This window comes from Pristiophorus japonicus, chromosome 21, assembly GCF_044704955.1.
Source record: "Pristiophorus japonicus isolate sPriJap1 chromosome 21, sPriJap1.hap1, whole genome shotgun sequence".
NCBI lineage: Eukaryota > Metazoa > Chordata > Chondrichthyes > Pristiophoridae > Pristiophorus > Pristiophorus japonicus.
Window position 1 is genome coordinate 44626265 of NC_091997.1, and position 21199 is coordinate 44647463.

General features: G+C 43.7%; 1 protein-coding gene across 3 annotated transcripts in view; it reads left to right on the top strand.

The window, feature by feature from the left end:
- Positions 1-21199, top strand: part of LOC139233977 (unconventional myosin-Id-like) — a 671189-nt gene that overhangs the window by 610201 nt on the left and 39789 nt on the right. The window contains exon 22 of one of the 3 annotated variants that reach the window (XM_070864718.1): positions 18415-18493. The exons of the other annotated variants lie outside the window; for them this stretch is intronic. Within the exon in view, the coding sequence (XP_070720819.1) occupies positions 18415-18445 (31 nt within the window). The 3' untranslated portion in view covers positions 18446-18493. Of the gene's footprint in view, positions 1-18414; positions 18494-21199 lie in introns of those variants that run through there. 3 annotated transcript variants of the gene reach the window in all.

Consider the following 21199-nt stretch of genomic DNA (forward strand, 5'->3'; position numbering starts at 1 on the left):
ATATCCATTGTGTTGCCCATGTCCACTTTTTCTGTTACTTCTTCAAAGAACGTGTAAAGAATGGGTGGGCCTGGACTTTGGAGTCAGTTTAAAGAGGCTGTTTAATTTTGCATGGTGACCTTCCCATTTTTAAATCAACCACAGGCTATTCTTGGATCTCATTTGTCACCTCATGAATGTGACAGATTGTAGTTTTGTTGTTAAATCCCTTAAATAATTCTCTGTTGTGTAGCCCACTCCATCCCTGCCCAAGAGGTGATCAAGTGACCAACTTCCAGGCCTGTGCCAGTGCTGTAATTGGTTGTTAGTGACCTAAGGTGACTAGCCCAATGGCCCGGATTTTGTGGGGCCGATGATGGCATACGCAGAGTGTTCGCCAACTTAAACTCTGCGAGTTCCTGGTTTCCGAATGTGCTGCGCAGGTGCGAAAACCCAGAACTTGTGATCTGTCAAGTTTCTCCAAGACAGATCGTTCGCATTCTGGCAGAGTTGGGCGATTTTCCCAACTACTGCCCAGCGAATGCCCATGAAACCCTTGCGCCTGGTAAAATAAATAAATGTTAAAAATTTTAATGATTAAAACATAAAAAACATTTAAATTTTGGGCTGGATTAAAAAAAATATATTATTTTTCAAAGGGACATTTAATTAATGTTGAACATGGGAATATTTATTTTTATTAGAATTGTGATTTATTTGGGGATTTCTTGTAAGCTATGGGGATTCTAATTGGTTGGCCTGGCCCACGTGATCCCAAGGACGCTTCCGAACCACCTGCATCTCCTGGATCCGTGAGCCTTTGTGCAGGCATACACCTGTAGGCCCAGGACCCAAATACCCCGAAGCTCCAGAGTGACCAGGTACTTTTGTAGTTTTTTCAGGACGGAGATGTACTCTGGAGTTACGCCTCCAACCGCAAATTTTGGCCCATTATTTTATTGATGATGGCCTGATTGAGGTGAAAATTGATGGCTGAGCAATGACAAGTGACAGCCGGCATCCTGTCACTCTGCAAGCCAGCATTAAACTGTTTCGAATCCAACTGGTCAGCCTACATTCATGGTGCCTAGCTCCACCTCTGCACTAACTCTCTCATCCCTCTACATCTTTGTGTTATCAGACTGCTTGTTTGACATCCATTGTTGGATGAGGCATAATTTCCTCCAGCAAAACATTGGTTAGAACAAAGCCGCCATCTTCCGCCCCGTCACAAATTCCGTACCAACTCCATCCCTGTCCCTGGCCATTGTCTCGGGCTGAAACAGATGATTGACTACCTCAATGTCCAGTTCAACTCTAAGTTGAGCTTCCAATCCCATATCTTCTCCTATTTCCATCACCCACTTTTTCTCTTGCCTCAGCCCATCTGCCGCTGAAAGCCTCATTCATGTCTTTGTCACCTCCAGACTCGATTGCCCCAGTGCTCTGCTGGCCAGCCTCTCACCCACCACCCTCTAAGTTCTGTTGCCCATATCCTAGCTTGCACCAAGTTCTGCTTGCCCATGATCTATATTAGATCCCTGTCTCCTTGTGTTCAAATTTAAAATTCTATCTTTGTGTTTAAATCTTACCATGGACTCTATCTCTGTCACCTTCTCCAACCCTAAAGCCTGCCTACCCAACTCCCTGTTCCTCTGACTCCAGCCTCTTGTGCATCCTCCAATTCTTATGCCCCACCGTTACCAGTTGCACCTTTATCTGCCTCTCCACCTCCCTCTGCTCCTTTAAAGCTCCCCTTAAAACCAAAGATTTTGGTCCTTCTTCCAAATCTTTCTTCCTTTGGCTTGGCATTCATTATTCCTGATGCCTCTGTGAAACACCATGGGATGTTTTTCAACATTAGAGATGCTATATAAAGGTAAGTCGTTATTGCTGTTGTCAGTTAGGAGAGTCCTGTTGGTAAAGTACCTGGTGAAATGTTTGAGCTGCAGCAGGCTGAGTTTTCTTAACTTGAATCATAGTGGCTGAATCGACCCATGAAACACTCGCCTGTCAATGCATCCCTTTTGAATGATGGATACAGCATTTCAGATGACTGCAGTCAGGGCTTTCTTTGTTCTTATTTTCATTTGACTAGAGTATGTGTAGGACTTCTGATGTAGCTGTGGCAAACTCAACCCGCTAACACAATATCGCTTCGAAGAGACGAGAGGTTCAGTTCCTAAATCATTATAAAACCCGATGCCTAGGGTGAGCAAGGGTCACTGTGACTACTGAACTCGTGCTCAGTATATGCTCAGCCTGATTTGGTCAGACAAGCAGCTTGCAGTAATGACACTTTGGACTGTCTACAGATGAGTGCACAAATCCATAGCTAATTAAGGGCCACACCATGTAGTTAACTAACATGCAAGCTGTTACAAATATTCATTTCCTTACTTTGCAAACCCTTTGCATTAAAAATTAAACATTTTTGAATGCAGCATTGTGTTGACTGGACAGATATTGAAATAGGCATATATATTCCATTCCATCCCATCCCATTTTCTCCTCTCTCCTTTTCTTCCTTCCCCTCCTCCTCCCCCTGACCTCTACTGAGGTTTCTGGCCCTTGCTGAGGTGCATCTCCACAAGTTCCAGCTGCCCACCAGCACCTTGCCAAAGTATCCATTCTTCATGTGTAATTCAGTGCTATGGTCCCATTACCCATGGGGTTAAGGGGGAATACAAGTCTTTATAGTGACAGTGGTTTTTCTTTTTAAGTGTCATCCTTAACCCATAGTAGCACTCTTCTCTCTGTCCCTGTGTGGGTCTGCGCTTCTCTCTGTCCCTGTGTGGGTCTGCGCTTCTCTCTGTCCCTGTGTGGGTCTGCGCTTCTCTCTGTCCCTGTGTGGGTCTGCGCTTCTCTCTGTCCCTGTGTGGGTCTGCGCTTCTCACTGTCCCTGTGTGGGTCTGCGCTTCTCTCTGTCCCTGTGTGGGTCTGCGCTTCTCTCTGCTCCTGTGTGGGTCTGCGCTTCTCTCTGTCCCTGTGTGGGTCTGCGCTTCTCACTGTCCCTGTGTGGGTCTGCGCTTCTCTCTGTCCCTGTGTGGGTCTGCGCTTCTCTCTGTCCCTGTGTGGGTCTGCGCTTCTCTCTGTCCCTGTGTGGGTCTGCGCTTCACTCTGTCCCTGTGTGGGTCTGCGCTTCTCTCTGTCCCTGTGTGGGTCTGCGCTTCTCTCTGTCCCTGTGTGGGTCTGCGCTTCTCTCTGTCCCTGTGTGGGTCTGCGCTTCTCTCTGCTCCTGTGTGGGTCTGCGCTTCTCTCTGTCCCTGTGTGGGTCTGCGCTTCTCACTGTCCCTGTGTGGGTCTGCGCTTCTCTCTGTCCCTGTGTGGGTCTGCGCTTCTCACTGTCCCTGTGTGGGTCTGCGCTTCTCTCTGTCCCTGTGTGGGTCTGCGCTTCTCTCTGCTCCTGTGTGGGTCTGCGCTTCTCTCTGTCCCTGTGTGGGTCTGCGCTTCTCTCTGTCCCTGTGTGGGTCTGCGCTTCTCTCTGTCCCTGTGTGGGTCTGCGCTTCTCTCTGTCCCTGTGTGGGTCTGCGCTTCTCTCTGTCCCTGTGTGGGTCTGCGCTTCTCTCTGTCCCTGTGTGGGTCTGCGCTTCTCTCTGTCCCTGTGTGGGTCTGCGCTTCTCACTGTCCCTGTGTGGGTCTGCGCTTCTCTCTGTCCCTGTGTGGGTCTGCGCTTCTCTCTGCTCCTGTGTGGGTCTGCGCTTCTCTCTGTCCCTGTGTGGGTCTGCGCTTCTCACTGTCCCTGTGTGGGTCTGCGCTTCTCTCTGTCCCTGTGTGGGTCTGCGCTTCTCTCTGTCCCTGTGTGGGTCTGCGCTTCTCTCTGTCCCTGTGTGGGTCTGCGCTTCACTCTGTCCCTGTGTGGGTCTGCGCTTCTCTCTGTCCCTGTGTGGGTCTGCGCTTCTCTCTGTCCCTGTGTGGGTCTGCGCTTCTCTCTGTCCCTGTGTGGGTCTGCGCTTCTCTCTGCTCCTGTGTGGGTCTGCGCTTCTCTCTGTCCCTGTGTGGGTCTGCGCTTCTCACTGTCCCTGTGTGGGTCTGCGCTTCTCTCTGTCCCTGTGTGGGTCTGCGCTTCTCTCTGCTCCTGTGTGGGTCTGCGCTTCTCTCTGTCCCTGTGTGGGTCTGCGCTTCTCTCTGTCCCTGTGTGGGTCTGCGCTTCTCTCTGTCCCTGTGTGGGTCTGCGCTTCTCTCTGTCCCTGTGTGGGTCTGCGCTTCTCTCTGTCCCTGTGTGGGTCTGCGCTTCTCTCTGTCCCTGTGTGGGTCTGCGCTTCACTCTGTCCCTGTGTGGGTCTGCGCTTCTCTCTGTCCCTGTGTGGGTCTGCGCTTCTCTCTGTCCCTGTGTGGGTCTGCGCTTCTCACTGTCACTGTGTGGTTCTGCGCTTCTCTCTGGCCCTGTGTGGTTCTGCGCTTCTCACTGTCCCTGTGTGGGTCTGCGCTTCTCACTGTCCCTGTGTGGGTCTGCGCTTCTCACTGTCCCTGTGTGAGTCTGCGCTTCTCTCTGTCCCTGTGTGAGTCAGTACATCTCACCCTGTACATCTGTCTGCTTTCTCTCTCCTTGGCAGCAGCAGAGGTGAGAAATGGTGCCAGACCTTGGCCCAAAGCCGAATGTAAATCATTGTGGATCCAAAATACTGTAAATCGTGCTGAGCCTGAAAGCATCAGCTTTTGAGTCCAGCCCGACATAAGTCTGTGTTTGGACAGGACCTAGTGAGAATGACTGGCATCTCAGCCCTCTATCGTGGCAGCTACAGCTCCTTTGCAGCTCACCTCATGGTCTAAGCTCAAAGCCAGTTGTTCAGTGCAGACAATTTCATACAGGGAGAGAGAGATGCAAGGACAGAGACAGACTGAGAACTACCGACATATACCCGGAACAGACACAGGAAGTGAGCAATGGGCTTACAATATCTTTAAAAAAAAAATTTGCTCCAGGGCCCTAGGGTTTAGTCCATTAGCAAGAGTAAAAAAAGTATCAGCTCAGCACTTTCTGTCCACTTGGGATTATCTGTGAAGTGTCGGTGAAACTCATGAACAAGTTATACCATAATGACTAAGGCACAGTAAGCACAGAATTAGAGGGCACTGATTTAAAATGAACAAGCCTCAAGTATGAATAGAACTTAGAAGAGAGCCTTGTGTCTCTGAGTAGTGAATATGTTGAACAGATCCTGAGCAAAGGCAATTGTACTGCGATAAAGACACTGGTTTGGAGATTATATGGATAGGTGTATACAGAGCAGATGTTTCCTGCGTTGGGGGCTGAATAAGGAGGGAAGATTGTTTCTGTTGAGAGAAGTAAGTTTGGGTTGAGTAATGGAAACATATGGATGAATATTTAGTTTTATTTACCTTTGGAATCAAGTGTTTATGCAGAACTTTCCCCTCAGTTTTAAGTAAGTAGGGTAGATTGTACAGTCTATGGAAGGAAAGGGCTTCATGAGCTAAATGGCCTTTTCTTGTTCCATACTTTATATAAGGATGTCCTTCAAAAAAAATTGCTCATCCACTTTTGTGCGAGTACCTTTTGCAATTGGTGTATTCATGATAATTCTAAATGGTTATATTCAAATGAATTCCAGAAAATGTGCCCATTGCTAAAGCAGGCTGTGATATAAATAGTGTTCTGCTCATTTTAGCGACATTTGCATCTGCAACTTCTGCTGGCTGCAATTCATCACCATCACTTGCAGATCGAATGTGTACACGTTTAAGATAGTTCATAGGACAAATAAAGCACAAGTTACTGAGCGACGTGAAATACAATGGTCCCAGATTCAATCCCTGGTCTGTGATAGGCTTGCTGCTCTCGGTTGGGCCTGCAGAAAACGCCTCTATATTTAGCCTTGGCACTAGCCTGGGCTTGGAATAGGAAAAATCAGCCTGGGTTCCTGCTTCTAATCACTATCCAGTCACTTGTACTACCAGAACATTTATATAACGCCTTTAACATAGTAAAATATCCCAAGGCGCATCACAGGAGCGTTATCTGACAAAAATTGATACCGAGCCAAAGAAGGAGATATTAGGACAGGTGACCTAAACCTTAAACAAAGAGGTAGGTTTTAAGGAACATCTTAAAGGAGGATGGACAGGCGAAGAGGTTTAGGGAGGGCATGGCCACCAATGAAGGGGCGAACATAGGAGCAGGAGTAGGCCATTTACCTCCCCCCCCCCCCCCCCCAATGGATGATCTGTGACCTATCTCCATATTACCTGCCTTTGCCCCATCTCCCTTAATACTTTTGGTTAACAAAAATCTATCAATCTCATATTTAAAATTAACAATCGATCTAGCATCAATTGCTGTTTGCTGAAGAGAGCTTCAAACTTCTATCACCCTTTGTGTTTAGAAGTGTTTCCTAATTTCACTCCTAAAAGGTCTGGCTTTAATTTTTAGATTATGCCACCCTTGTCCTAGAATCCCCAATCAGTGGAAATAGTTCCTCTCTATCTACCCTATCTGTTCCCCTTAATATCTTGAAAATCTCTATCAAATCATCCCTTAATTTTTTTAATTCTAGCGAATATAACCCTAATTTTGTAATCTCTCCTCGTAATTTAACCCTTGGATCCAGGTATCATTCTGGTAAAGCTACGCTGCACTCCCTCCAAGGCCAATATAGCCTTCCAAAGGTGTGGTGCCCAGAACTGCTCACAGTGCTCCAGGTGTGGTCTAACCAGGGCTTTGTATAGCTGTAGCATAACTTCTACCCCCTTGTATTCTAGTCCTCTAGATATAAAGGCCAGCATTCCATTAGCCTCTTTGATTATTTTCTGCACGTGTTCATGACATTTTAATGATCTATGTATCTGGATCCCCAAGTCTCTTTGGACTCCACTGTTTTTAACTTTTCACCATTTATAAGTATCCTGTTCTATCCTTGTAGGTTCAAATTGGATGACCTCACATTTGCCTACATTTAAGTCCATTTGCCACAGTTTTGCCTATTCACTTAATGTATCGATATCCCTTTGTGATTTTCTGCTTCCATCTACACTGCCTATAATGCTGCCTATCTTTGTGTCATCAGCAAATTTGGACATGTGGCTTTCTATCCCATCAATAAATATAATGAATAGTTGAGGCCTCAGCACAGATCCCTGCTGAACACCACGAGTCACATCCTGCCAATTAAAGTACCAGCCCATTATCCCCACTCCCTGTCTCCTGCCACTCAGCCAATTTCCTAACCAGGTCAATAATTTGCCTTCAATTCCATGGGCTTTAACTTTAGTCTCTTTTGAGGGATTTTATCAAATGCCTTCTGAATGTCCATATAAATAACTTCCATAGACATTCCCCTGTCCACTACTTTAATTTTTTGAAGCGGTTAATCAGGTTCGTCAAGCATGGCCTATTACAAATCCATGCTGGCTCTCTGATCAGCTGAAAGTTCTCAAGGTGTTCAAGCACCCTATCCTTAATTATAGACTTAAATAATTTCCTGACAACAGATGTTCAGCTAACTGGTCTATAATTCCCTGCTTTCCCTCTCTCACCCTTCTTAAATAGCGGAATAATGTGCAATTTTCCAAACTAAAGAAATGGTTCCTGAATTGAGAGAACTTTGGAAGATTATAGTTAGGGCGAAGGAAGAGGGGAATGCACAAGAGGCCAGAATTGAAGGAACACAGAGTTCTTTGAAGGTTATAGGGCTAGAGAAGCTTACAGAGATAGGGAGGGGTGAGGCCATGGAAGGATTTGAACACAAGAAAAGACTAAGAGTTGGTGGACTGGGAGCCAATGTAGGTCAGCGAGCACTGGGTTAATGGGTGAACGGGACTAGGTGCAAATTAAAATACAGACAGATGAGCTCAAGTTTTAGGAGAGAGTGGGGTGAAAGATGGGAGGCTGGCCAAGAGAGCATTGGAATAGTCGAGTCTGTAGCTTACAAAAGGATGAGGGTTTAGGTAGCTGCTGGAATATGCATGAGTGTTGGGTGAGAACCACACTGGGCTTCGCGTGGCACCTTCTCAGTTGAATAGCTTGCCAGCACTCGCTCTCTGGGCTCACAAATGAAGAATGATCAGTTGTGGTTCCAGAGGGCAGCCTGGGAACCCATATCCCAGCATAGACCACTGCCTTCAGGAAATAGTAAAATTGAAAAACAGAACACAAATATAAATGGCTTGAAGCAGGACACGTGAGGTTGTATGCAAGTAAATATTATTGTATTCAATGGCATCCTGTGCAGAATGGTGTTACACACCAGTGACAATGAAAGAGCCCAGCTCATATGAAAAGCACATGAGGAGATTGAAGTGAGTGTTGGTGATCAGCTGGTTGCAGCAGCTGTTGGGTAGTTTTCAATGGATTAAAAACATGGACTGTGTCAGTAGTTGTTGACAAAATCAGTAATCCAAAAATTGCAGCACTTCCTGAGATGCAGTCAAAACCAAGAGAGACTGTTCTCATGAGCATGGCTTTTGTATGCTCAATTCTACAGGCATCAAGCAACAGACTGGGGCTCTTTGCTGTCGAAAAGAGAAGGCTGAGGGGTGACCTGATTGAGGTCTTCAAGATTATGAAAGGGTTTAATAGGATAGACGTAGAGATGTTTTCACTTATGGGCGAGACCAGAACTAGGGGCCATAAATATAAGACAGTCACTGATAAATCCAAAAGGATTCAGGAGAGACTTCTTTACCCAGAGAGCGGTTAGAATGTGGAACTCACTACCAGGGAGTGGTTGTGGTGATTAACACAAATGCATTCAAGAGGAAGTTAGATAAGCACATGAGGGAGAAAGGAATAAAGGGATATGTTGATGAGGTTAGATGAAGAAGGGTGGGAGGAAGCTCGTGAGGAGCATGAACACTGGCATGGACCTTGGGGCTGAATGGCCTGTTTCTGTGCGGTAAATGCTTTATAGAAGGATACAGTAAAGTTCTGATTGATTAATCGGTCACAAATTTTAAAAGTTCCTTTTTATTTTGGCAAATTGTTACAGAATGGATGTTTTGGCTTATAAGTTATTCCACAAGATAATACAGTTCAAAGGCTTTTCCTGGCTTTTCCAGGAATTTAGCATACAATGATAACTATTATTAATCACACACAAATGATAACTATTATTAATAAACTTGGGATCATATTTGATGTACAAGGTAGCAAGGAATTCACCGTGTGACAGGTTTCGTGCTCGAGGGGATTGGCTGGCCAAGCTTTGTCGAATAAAGTATCGATTCCAACACCCCTTTTTTTTATACCTTTCTTTCACTCTGGCTACGTAAGAATCCACATATTACCTTATTCAATTAGCTGGACTTCAGTTTTAACAAGAATAGCTCCCCATAACTTGAATTTCCAATCTAGAACCAACAAAATTGGTTGCCTTGCTGAATCTTCAGCAAAGACTGTCCCTGCTTGTTATGTGTCTGCATTAACTTATTAGCTAAAGCTCTCTGTGGGATTCCTTTTAATTTAAACTGTCCTAACAGAAACTTACTTAATCGGAAAAAGCTAAAGCAAGCCCCAGTGAAACTGACTAATGGCAATAATTAGATTCCACACTGCTTTGAGGCCCTAAGATAGGATCTTCTCATCTTTATTAGTTGAATCTGTACAGATGAGGTTGGGAGATATGTGTCGAGCTATTATACAGACACAGGGGTAGTTGTGAAATTAGTTCCTGCCGAGAGGTAATCTTACCTGTGACTCACGAACTGAAACATATCAAGTTTTTTGAAATATGCCTGGAGGAGAGATTGATGAAGTCGACTGGGGGGAGGTCATGGAGGATTTTCAAACGTGGACTAGAATCTTGAATTCCATTCATTAGAGTACAAGGTACCAGTGAAGCTTGGAGAGGGTGGGGTGCTTAGGACTTTGGATAGGGACATGGGCCACAGAGCTTTGAATGAATTCTGAATTGTACAGTTGGGTAACGACAATAAAATAAAGACTTGCATTTATATAGCGCCTTTCATGATCTCAGGACATCCCAAAGCGCTTTACAGCTAATGAAATACTTTTCACAGTGCAGTCACTGTTGTAATGTAGGAAACACCACAGCCAATTTGCGCACAGCAAGCTCCCACAAACAGCAATGTAATAATGACCAGATAATCTGTTTTAGTGATGTTGATTGAAGGATAAATTTTGGCCAGGAATCTGGGGAGAACTCCCCTGCTCTCCTTCGAAATATTGCCACATGATCTTTTACGTCCAGCTGAGAGAGCAGATGAGGCCTCAGTTTACCGTCTCATCTGAAAGACGGCACTTCCGACAATTCAGTACCGCACTGGAGTGTCAGCCTAGATTTTGTGATCAAATCTCTGGGGTGAGACTTGAATCTACAACCTTCTGACTCAGGCGAGAAGGCTGCCAAAGAGACACGGCTGACTCAATGTTAAAGAGGTTGCGCCTGGAGATGATAAAAGCATGGACTAGGATCTTGGCAGTCATGGGGGAAATCCTTGGTGCAGTGCTGACAAGAAAAAACACAGGGAATGCAGGTAATGTGAAACAAAAATAGAAAATGCTGGAACTGCACAACAGGTCTGTTGGCATCGATAGGAAACTCCTCAGTACGTCTTCTGATTTTAGAAGGGTGCACCGACTTCTGATTCCACATGTTGCAGAAGTGCAATCTGCAAGGTTACCTGTGGTATTGATGTCAGGAGCTGTCAGGTGATTCCAGATCTTCCCAGGTGATTTATAAGACATGTTGTAATATGTGATGTTTGACTCAGTATGATATATCACTTTTGACCCTCAGGCCTTTCTAACTTCCTTTTGTTTTGCAGTGAATCAAGCATGTACAGGTGTGCTTATGAGATGACCATTGTTCTCAGTGGAGTCAGTTACTATTTTTATAACTGTTATAAAATTGTCTAAGATTGGAGTTTTCAATATTTCTCAGATTTCTGCACCATAGATAAGTCGTGTTTTTTTTTAAACATGAAAGTCCACTGTTTTTATGTAATTTAAATGAGGAATTTGTTTCAGATAAAGTTAGTGCTTTTATCATTTTCGGAATGTGGGCATTTATTGCCCATGCCTTGTTGCCCTCAAGGTGGTGGTGAGCTGCCTCCTGCAATTCGTGTGCTGAAGGTACTCCCATGATGATGATAGGTAGGGAGTTCCAGGATTTTGATCCAGCGCTGATGAAGGAACAACGATGTATGTCCAAGTCAGGATGGTGTATGACTTACAAGGGAACTTAAAGGTAAGGTGTTCCCATGCACCTGCTGACCTTGCCCTTGGAGACGCTGCCGAAGAAGCCTTGGAGACTTGCTGGAATGCATCCTATAAACAGTACTGCAGACATGGTACGCTGGTGATGGAGGAAGTGAATGTTTCGGCCAGTAGATGAAGTGCCAATCAAGTGGACTGCTTTATCCTGGGGCTATTTGTACGTTGCTGCAGCTGCACGCATCCAGGCAAGTGCTCCTGACTTGTACCTGGTAGGTGATGGAGAGCCTTTGGGAAGACATTAGATGAGTCACTAGATGTAGAATATCTTGACTCTGATCTTCTCTTGTAGCCACGACATGTATGTGGCTAGTCTAGTTCAGTTTCTGGTCAATGGTGACCCCAAGATGTTGATGGGGGATTCGGCAATGATACTGTCATTGAACGTCAAGAAAAGGAAGTTAGTGTAATGTCCTTACACAATACCACAAATCCACACGAGGCACATTCTGTGGACAAGGTCACTCCATAACCTGAACCTTTATTCCCAGGACCAAGAAGTGCTGACCCTGCGTGGGACCTCCCTTTATATACCTGGATGACCAGGTGAGGAGTGTCTCCCACAAGTTCACCCCCTGTGGTCAAGGTGTGCATTTCTTATGTATATACAGTGTTGCAATATTGTTACATAAAGGTTACATACATGACAGGTTCTTTCTTGTTGTAGGTGATTATTACCTGGCACTTGTGTGGTGCGAATGTTATGTGCTGCTTATCAGCCCAAGGCTGGATGTTTTCTAGGTCTTTCTGCATGTGGCCATGGACTGCTTCATTAACGAGCAGCCCCACCTTTGACCATATGATGGAGGGGAAGTCATTGATGAAGCAGCTGAAGAGGATCGGGCCAAGGACGCTACCCTGAGGAACTCCAGATTAGGATGAATGGCCTCCAACAACCACAACCACCTTGCTGGAGAGCTTTCCCCCGATTCCCCCTTGACTTCAGTTTTACTAGGGCTCCTTTGTAGTGTTACAAGCTCGCACTTCCAGCAAGTTATGGTGCAAATATTTTTCAAGCCGAAGGGTGCAGGAAAAAGTCCCTCACATCCTTGAAGTGTAGTCACTATTGTTATTCAGGATTAATGGTAATAAAGTGAAGCGCAATGTATATATAGAAAAATAATGTAAAACAGAACACTGTGTTGATATGAGTGCTCTCTCCGATATGTGACCTATGACATTGGCTTCTAACCTTTGACTGCTTCAGAGAATGAACTTGTGTAATATGCTGAATTTGTTTCCCTCCACCTGAAAACAAATCTAAAATGCTCAAATCTGTTATCTGAGCGCTGGCTGAAAATCGAAACAATTCTAGAATTGCTTCACATCCGTGAGAACTCGGTGCTGTGCTCCTAAGTGGTTCCTTGGTCACTGCACCAGTGAAAGGCTGCAGACAGCATGATGAGCAGATAACATCCGCAGGAGCAAATGTTTTGCAATGACAGTTGTGACAGATGCATCAGTGGCTGAACCACAACACCCACTAGCAGCATGTTGGCGTCTGCACCTAAAGCAGAGCTGCACTAAACCTGCTCACATAAAGGTGCTATCGGATATCTGCACAAAACCCTGCCACAATTAAATCGGGCTTGAACAATTGTTTTGTTCAATGTAGCAAGTTCTTTGGGTCGAGCAAATGGATGGAATAGGATTCTCTCATCCAGTCACATCCTTTCCATGCTGAATTCATGGTTTAGCAACTACTCTGAGTAATTCTGGTCAGAACCATCAACTTGAACAGTAGCAAACAGTCTATTCCAGATAATTCAAAGTTGCTTTTTGAATTTAAAAAAAAATGATCCCGTAATTTGTACGTTGAATGTGTGGTTTCAGGAGAAAATGACCTAATCAGTGATGAGGCACAAAAAACTGTCTTTAACTGTGAGTCTCACAGCTTCACGTCTTCTGAGAAGGAGCGAAACTTGAGTTATTTATGTCTCGCTGCAACTGTGGCACATCCTTTGTACAACTGAATTGAAACTAATAGAATGTGGTGTGAAACCAGGTGTAAGCAGTATCTTTTTTTTTACCAGTTTAGTAATATCTGATTTTCAAAGCATTCCAAACTTTAAACAATAACCGCACAGATATTAAATAAAACTACTTTGAAAGGAATTGTAATTGTCCCAATCTAGAAAGGGTTGGCCTGATGTTGATTTGGCTTTAATTATATGACACTGCACATCTTGCATCTCTAATGTGGGCTCAGTGTCAGGGCAGTGCAAGGTGCAACCCACCTAGAACCAGCTTGGCATTTGGTGTTTAAAGTGAGACTTTCTCAAGGGAAATAAGTTCACACCATTTCATCCATTCTGCAATCTTTAGAAAACCAATTATTTAGAAAGAAATGCTAATTGTAGATTTTTAAAAGCCTTGGCATTCCGGTTGTTTTCAATGTTGAAGCCAATTGTCCTGTCAGCTTTTCCCTTGAATTAGAAATGTTGCTGGCTGTCAGAGGCTCGTGCGCAGAGTTCTGCTTCAATTGAGCAGCAATCAGGGCAGGATAACATGGTGATGCAGTGTGAACTGGATACCGTTGTGAAACCAATATATGTCGCTTAAATCGGTTGTACTCAGCGAACCTTATCAGTATATCGTTAAACTACTTTTGCATAATAATATCCTCTCAGTGGTCCTACTCTTGGCTTAGCGATACAATGGATTCTTGATCAGAAATCTAACTGCATCATGTGAGAACTACATGTATCACATCTGTGTGGTTTGCAGTTCATAATCAAGGAGGTGGGGTCGTTCCATTCTGCGCATTGCCCTAAAAACCTTCACTTCGATCTATGTCAGTTTAAGCAGTGCGAGCTTTGCACAAGACTGCTGCTACAAGTTGGATGGAGGGAATATGTTCCTCAGTTATTAACAAGCCTGGCAGAATCCAGCGGTCCAGGGTCCTGATCCCTGGAAGAATACAACATGACCATAATACAACAACAACTTGCATTTATATAGCGCCATTAAATAGTAAAGTATCCCAAAGTACTTCATAGGAGCGTTGCCAAACAATATTTGCCACCAAGTCACATAAGGAGATATTAGGACAGGTAACCAAAGAGGTAGTTTTTAGAAATGTCTTAAAGAGGAGAGAGAGAGGTTTAGGGAGGGAATTTAAGAGCTTAGAGCCAAGGCAGCTGAATGCACGACCACCAATGGTGGAGTGATTAAAATTGGGGATGCGTAAGAGGCCAGGATTGGAGAATACAGCTGACTTGGGTGGACAGATTATTAACTCAAGCCCATGTAGTGTAGTAACGGTATTAGATACACAAAATACAATGAGTGGTTGTTGGAGGCCAATCATCTCAGCCCCAAGACATCACTGCAGTCTGCATGGACTGTTTGGACTGATCAGATTTTATCACCACGCATGAAAAGTAGCACCTTGACATTTAGGAGATTGACCTAGAGTTGCCATAGAGCAGAAGGATGCAGGTTAAAAGCTGTGATTCTCCACAAAAAGGAAGAGGAAGTCCTGAGAATAAGTTGATCTGAAAAGTGCTTTCACATATCTTATTGGCTAACTCTAGACTGGCATAAGCAGGAGCAGTCAATGTCGTGCTTCCAGCATCAATCAAGAAATGACTAGGAGAAAATGGGGAATATATGCAGGAAGAAGGGATCGGCAAAGAAGACAGTAAAAATGAAGCTTTGGAATGAACTGCATTCCTGCAATGTATGTGTTCCTTATTTTATCAGGAGTGAGAAGCAGTCACACAATCTATGCCCCACTAGGATTTTTCAAAGTTTACACTGTAGTGCCGTAAGTGTAGTGCAGAAATTGGAACGTAGACCATCTGAATTGCATTATGGTTCAGCGGTTAAGCCTCCAGTAAATAATAGGTGCTTGGGACTGGCGTAACTTTGGACCCACTTCTGTATAGCACCTGGAATCAAGACTGCCCCAGTAACCAAAGCACATCATGATACTCATCGGAACTGCCTTTGATACTTTCTAATGCGAGTCTGACTCTTTGCCCCCATTCAGTCTAATAAGACGCAAATTAAAAATCAGACTCAGTGAGTCTGAGGGTGGTTACACATTCTCACGTGCACAGCGGCATTTGAGGAAAGCACGATGCTACTGCCTGCAGCTACTAGAACCTGACTAGCACTAGAAAGCCAGCAGTGTTTAAAGTGCCTTGCTCCAGCTGGCCCCATAACTGCACCAAGGAAATAAGAGAAGCAACCTGTTAGCCAAAGTGCAGCGAAAGGTCGCAGCCCTCATTGTATCTTGTGTGTCTGATATTGTTTACCATCTGGTACGCAATCCATGGGCTTGAGTTAGCAATCCGTCCACCCAAGGCAGCTGTATTGTGATCCTGTTGTACTCTTACAGGGTTCAGGACCTTAAACTACTGGATTCTTAATATGTAAAGTACAGACATTCACAGCAGCTGAGGAACAGATACCCTCTGTCGGTCTTGTAGCCCCGAATAGCATAGTCAGTCTTGTGCGAAGCTCCCACTGCTTAAACTGACATAGATCTAAGAGAAGGTTTTTACACAGAATGGAAAAGATGCCCATCTCCTTGATTTTGAATAAAATCCTGCAGCTACAATGGGAGCATGGATAATATTTAGCTGTAGCTTTTGGAAGAACTACCTTTCTATTTTAAACAAATGTATAGTAAAACTCTTACTCCTGCAGCGTAATAGCACTAATTACAATTTTTTAAAAATGCATCGTATTTTCAAATCCAAGTTGTGTGCAGCACGTAAATCTTACCTGCATTGTGTACACTGAGATTAACACTCTTTATTTTGGTCTGGCCATTTTGTGAAGTGCTTTCCCTTGGGTAGTGGCGAGAAGTCTGCTGCATGTTGCTTTGCTCGGATATAATCAAGCCTCCATTAACTGAACACAGAGGCACTAATCATTCAAGCCACAAAGTGAGGAGGTTGGGTTAGAAATTGGTCCTTAGCCTCCCAGACCTGGCTTCACATCTAGCCCACTCTGATGAGTTGAAAGGCTCATCTATCTGCTAGATGTAAAGGTCATATGTAAAATGCGACTGTCTCAATCCAGCCCTTAGTGTGCATGATTCCACAGCACAAAGCTGCCTCAATTTGATACTAATTGCTGCTAAATTGCTAATCTCACTTTCTGCATCCTCCTAACTCATTCTCTACTAAAACTTCAGACCCTCTTATCATGAGCTTGAGGCTCAGTGGTAGCACTTTTGCCTGTGAGTCAGAAGGTTGTGAGTTCAAGTCCCACTCCAGAGACTTGAGCACAATATCTAGGCTGACATTCCAGTGCAGTAGTGAGGAAATGCTGCACTGTGGGAGGTGCCATCTTTCAGATGAGACATTAATCCGAGGCTCTGTCCCCCTTCTTAGGTTCAAAGAAGTCCATGGGAAATTTCGTCAAAGTCCTGGCCTATGTTTATCCTTCAAATAACATCACTAAAAATGGATTATCTGTCCATTATCTCATTGCTGTTTGTGGGAGCTCGCTGTGCGCAAATTGGCTGACGTGTTTCCTATGTTACAACAGAGTCTACATGTCAAAAAGTACTTCATTGGCTGTAAAGCACTTTGGGATGTCCTGAGGTGAAAGGCGCTATATAAATGCAAGTTCTTTATTTTTTTTTAAAAGCCTAAGTTTGCACCACCTGACCTGTAGCTCCCGATTTAAGTCATCATCGGTCCTACACTCCTCAGTCTCGGCATTACTACTTGTATCAGGAGGAACGAAAACTTATTGGGTACAGCTTCTTGAAGGAAGGACTTCAAAAGGGACTTAAAACCTCAACGTTAGTCAGGACATGCTTACTAAAAGAGCTGGATTAATTTTCTACAATTTAGAGTATATCAAAGGACCTGATGTAAAAAAACAACTTTCACCAGCACTCCACATATTGTAGCCACAAAGTCGCAGAGGAAGGAGGCTGTAGATTTTGTGAAGTCTTGAAATCCATTTTTTGGGAGAAAAGGACTGATGAATGATCCTTTTGAACTAAAAGGCAAAATTCCCCAATTCCAGTACCGACATCTGTCGCCTTGCAGAGTGGCAGAAACATGAAGATTTTTTTTTAACGAACACAGCATAAGTCGGGATAGAAATTTTGTGTGTTGTTCGAGGAAGTTGAAACAGATGGAAGAAGATGAAAGTGCCATGTCCTGCTGAGTAGGGAGTTAGGAGAGTGAAATCCCTTGCAGCAAAACCTTCCCCCTTCGGAATCGCAGCAGTCGTCCATTCTCAAAACCTCAAAATCAAACTAAAATGATATGGAGATTTTCCTTTAGAGTTCCATATTGGCTAATTATTACAATATACAATGCCCTTCATAGACACAGTCTTGGGATGAGTCTGGCAATGCTCAGTCTAAAATACTTTGGCCTTAGAGTTTATTGGAAACTCTCCCCGATACAGCCTTTCATTTGAGAGAGAAAAAACAGCTTATTAAATGAGCTAATATACTGGGCACATCAACAACAACTCGCATTTATATGGCGCTTTTAACATCATAAAATGTTCCAAGGCGTTTCATGGGAGCAATATCGGACAAAATTTGAACAGGTACCATCAGTGCCCCTGTGGTAATATCAAACTGACACAGAATTTAGTTTATTTTCTATTTCAGTAATGTTTTGTTTGGGCATTGAGGGAGTCAGACTGGAGAAAGCATTGAGTTGGAGAGTGTGATGGAGCTGAATTAATATCAGTGGAGAATATCAATAACCATGGGGCAAACAGCAGACATGTCATTTTGATTGTTAATTCAGCTTGCTCATGCATATAGGCACAGTCACTTTCCCAGCCAGTTCCCTCATAATGTTGTCACGTTAACATTTACTATTTATTTTCTATAAAATAAACGCCAGGGGTTGAAATAAATTTTCTATAACTGTGATGGTGTAATCTCCCTCTTCAATGCACAGGAATTCCAGGAATGCAAATGAATTTGTCACTATTGTATTTAACAAAGAGTGATAATGTCATGTCCTCAGTTCATCCCTGTACTGTAATCACTGAAATCTGCTTTATTTCCAATCCCAGCCCAATAAACCTCTCCTGGTTGTGATCACACAGCAAGGTGTCAGCAAATAAATGCCCCAATAATTATGAATGTTTTCGTCAAGAAATTACATATAAACACAACTTGAAAATGTTAACATTGTTTATCAGTTAGGAATGTTGGACTGTAATGGAAATTGTTCCAACCTGCAATCTCTAAATAGCAATATTTCATCAGCTATTTAAAAATGTGCTGTTGGTAATTTATTTGACAGCCCGAGCCTGGTGAAGATATACCAGCGTTAAATGGGCCTTGAACCAGGGACTGGATTTACGCCAATGTAATTGGTCAATGTAAGTTGTTGTTGTAATTCATTTCAACCTGGAGCTGTTTACTTCTGGCTGTATGGAGGTAACTCGTTATACAGTGAGTTTTGACAATATGTTGTGGTTTTATACTGTATTGTGTTGATGTTTTCAATAGCTCTTACCTTGTAGGGAGAAATGCTGATCTTTTAACTATTAAAGGATCAGATGCATTTGTAAGTTATCCCAGTTTGCTTGTGGGAAGAGTATACCAATACATTGGGCTATTTGGAAACATAGAAACATAGAAAATAGGTGCAGGAGTAGGCCATTCGGCCCTTCTAGCCTGCACCGCCATTCAATGAGTTCATGGCTGAACATGCAACTTCAGTACCCCATTCCTGCTTTCTCGCCATACCCCTTGATCCCCCTAGTAGTAAGGACTTCATCTAACTCCTTTTTGACTATATTTAGTGAATTGGCCTCAACAACTTTCTGTGGTAGAGAATTCCACAGGTTCACCACTCTCTGGGTGAAGAAGTTCCTCCTCATCTCGGTTCTAAATGGCTTACCCCTTATCCTTAGACTGTGTCCCCTGGTTCTGGACTTCCCCAACATTGGGAACATTCTTCCTGCATCTAACCTGTCTAACCCCGTCAGAATTTTAAACGTTTCTATGAGGTCCCCTCTCATTCTTCTGAACTCCAGTGAATACAAGCCCAGTTGATCCAGTCTTTCTTGATAGGTCAGTCCCGCCATCCCAGGAATCAGTCTGGTGAACCTTCGCTGCACTCCCTCAATAGCAAGAATGTCCTCCTTCAGGTTAGGAGACAAAAACTGTACACAATACTCCAGGTGTGGCCTCACCAAGGCCCTGTACAACTGTAGCAACACCTCCGTGCCCTCTATGCTGGAGGCAATGCATGTTTATGGTTTGAAGACAATTTGGTGTTCATTTGGACCAAAGAGAAAATTGAGTCTTGCCTAACTTGTAGTCTTGTTGACTGGGGACCGGGACCTGTTTTCACCTCCTGGGTGATGGTTTGGGTGTTTGAGAGAGCAGGGGATGTATTATACTACGTGAGCTTCCATTAGAAAGCTTTAAGTTTAGTGCTGAGCGTCATGAGAGAGTAGATTTTGAGTATTTTCGGTCCAGTACTGATGGTGACTAATCATTCAACACCAGGGGGTTTAACCAAGATTCAAAAGAATACTCAGTATTATTAGGCAATCAGTGGGCAGTTATTCTAAATTTGTAATGACTACATTTTTTGTTTTAAGTACCAGGTCACATTTGAAAAGTCACGAGAACTATTTACGATATACGAACGGAAGTTACTGGCTTTTAACTTCAGCTGGTGTGTTGTTTGTATCGCCCCCCCCCTCCCACTCCTCCCCAACCGCCAATATAAATATTAAATGTTGTCAAAGCTAAATAATTGTGAAAATGGCCTACAAGTGTCAGATATGCCCAGGCAACGCTGTCTCAATCCTGCCTCAACCACTGGAAATCAATCTCTCTCTTGCCCTGAGGTGATCAAAGTCCCAACGTACCATTGTCAGGCACCATTTTCTAACGTTATTTCAAGCTTTTCAGCTCAAGATTTGTCTAATTAATTAATCACTGAGGGACTATCTCGCACTGCAATAATTCAAACCAACTTCCATTTATTTGCTGCTGATTGTAACTTTAAATGCAATTTGTTTATCTGTTTGACCTAAAATCTATACAATATAAAAAACACCTCAAAAGATAAAGAATTAAAGCTTCACCATTTGGACAATGTGGTTGTATTTTTCAGAAATGTTGCTGGAAATTTGCATCTGTTGCTATCCATAATAAAACCAAAACCGCAGACTTTAAGGATGTACAAAGAATTTTGTTGTTTAGAACAGCAACAAATCCTGAAAACTTTCCAACTTGCTCAGCCGTGTTTGGGACTGGATACTTAACCCTGTGGAGTAATCATTGAGAGAATCTCACTCGGTGCTGAAAAGTGCAAGTGTGGCTCTCAAAAGGACTGTATGAGCTTTGGCTCTGACTCGATTTACAACAAAACAAAGAACAATAATGGTTGCCAGTTTTCCCTTTGCTTAGTCATTGCTGTACACTTGAAACAGCACAACGGTCTGGGCACAAACACTAACATTTGGTCTTTGTCCAAAGGTTTGAGAGTCTTCGAGGCAGTGCAACAAAGGTTTACTAGATTGATCCCTGGGATGAGAGGGTTGTTCTATGAGGAGTAGATTGGGCCTATACGCTCTGGAATTTAGAAGAATGAGAGATGATCTCATTGAAACATATCAGATTCTGAGAGGGATTGATAGGGAAGATGCGGCGAGGTTGTTTCCCCTGGTTGGAGTATCTAGAACTAGGGGGCAGACTGGGGGAGATTCCACAGCACCAGGAGCAGGTACGTACAGACATACAGTTTTCTAGTGAAATGATTCTGTACAATGTAAACATATCATAGGAAGCCGGTTAGCTGCTGCGCTCTGGTGATGGCAACCATCTTTACCTGGTTAATCCCCATCAACATCTTGGTTGAAATCAGGAGCCAATCATGTGGCACAAAATTGGAGTCCATCACTGGAAGTATCTGTACCAGGATGTTTCCTCTGGCTGGGGAGTCTCGAACTAGGGGCCATGGTCTCAGGATAAAGGGTCGGCCATTTAAGATTGAGATTAGGAAGAATTTCTTCACTCAGAGGGTTATGAATCTTAGAAATTCTCTACCACAAAGGACTGTGGAT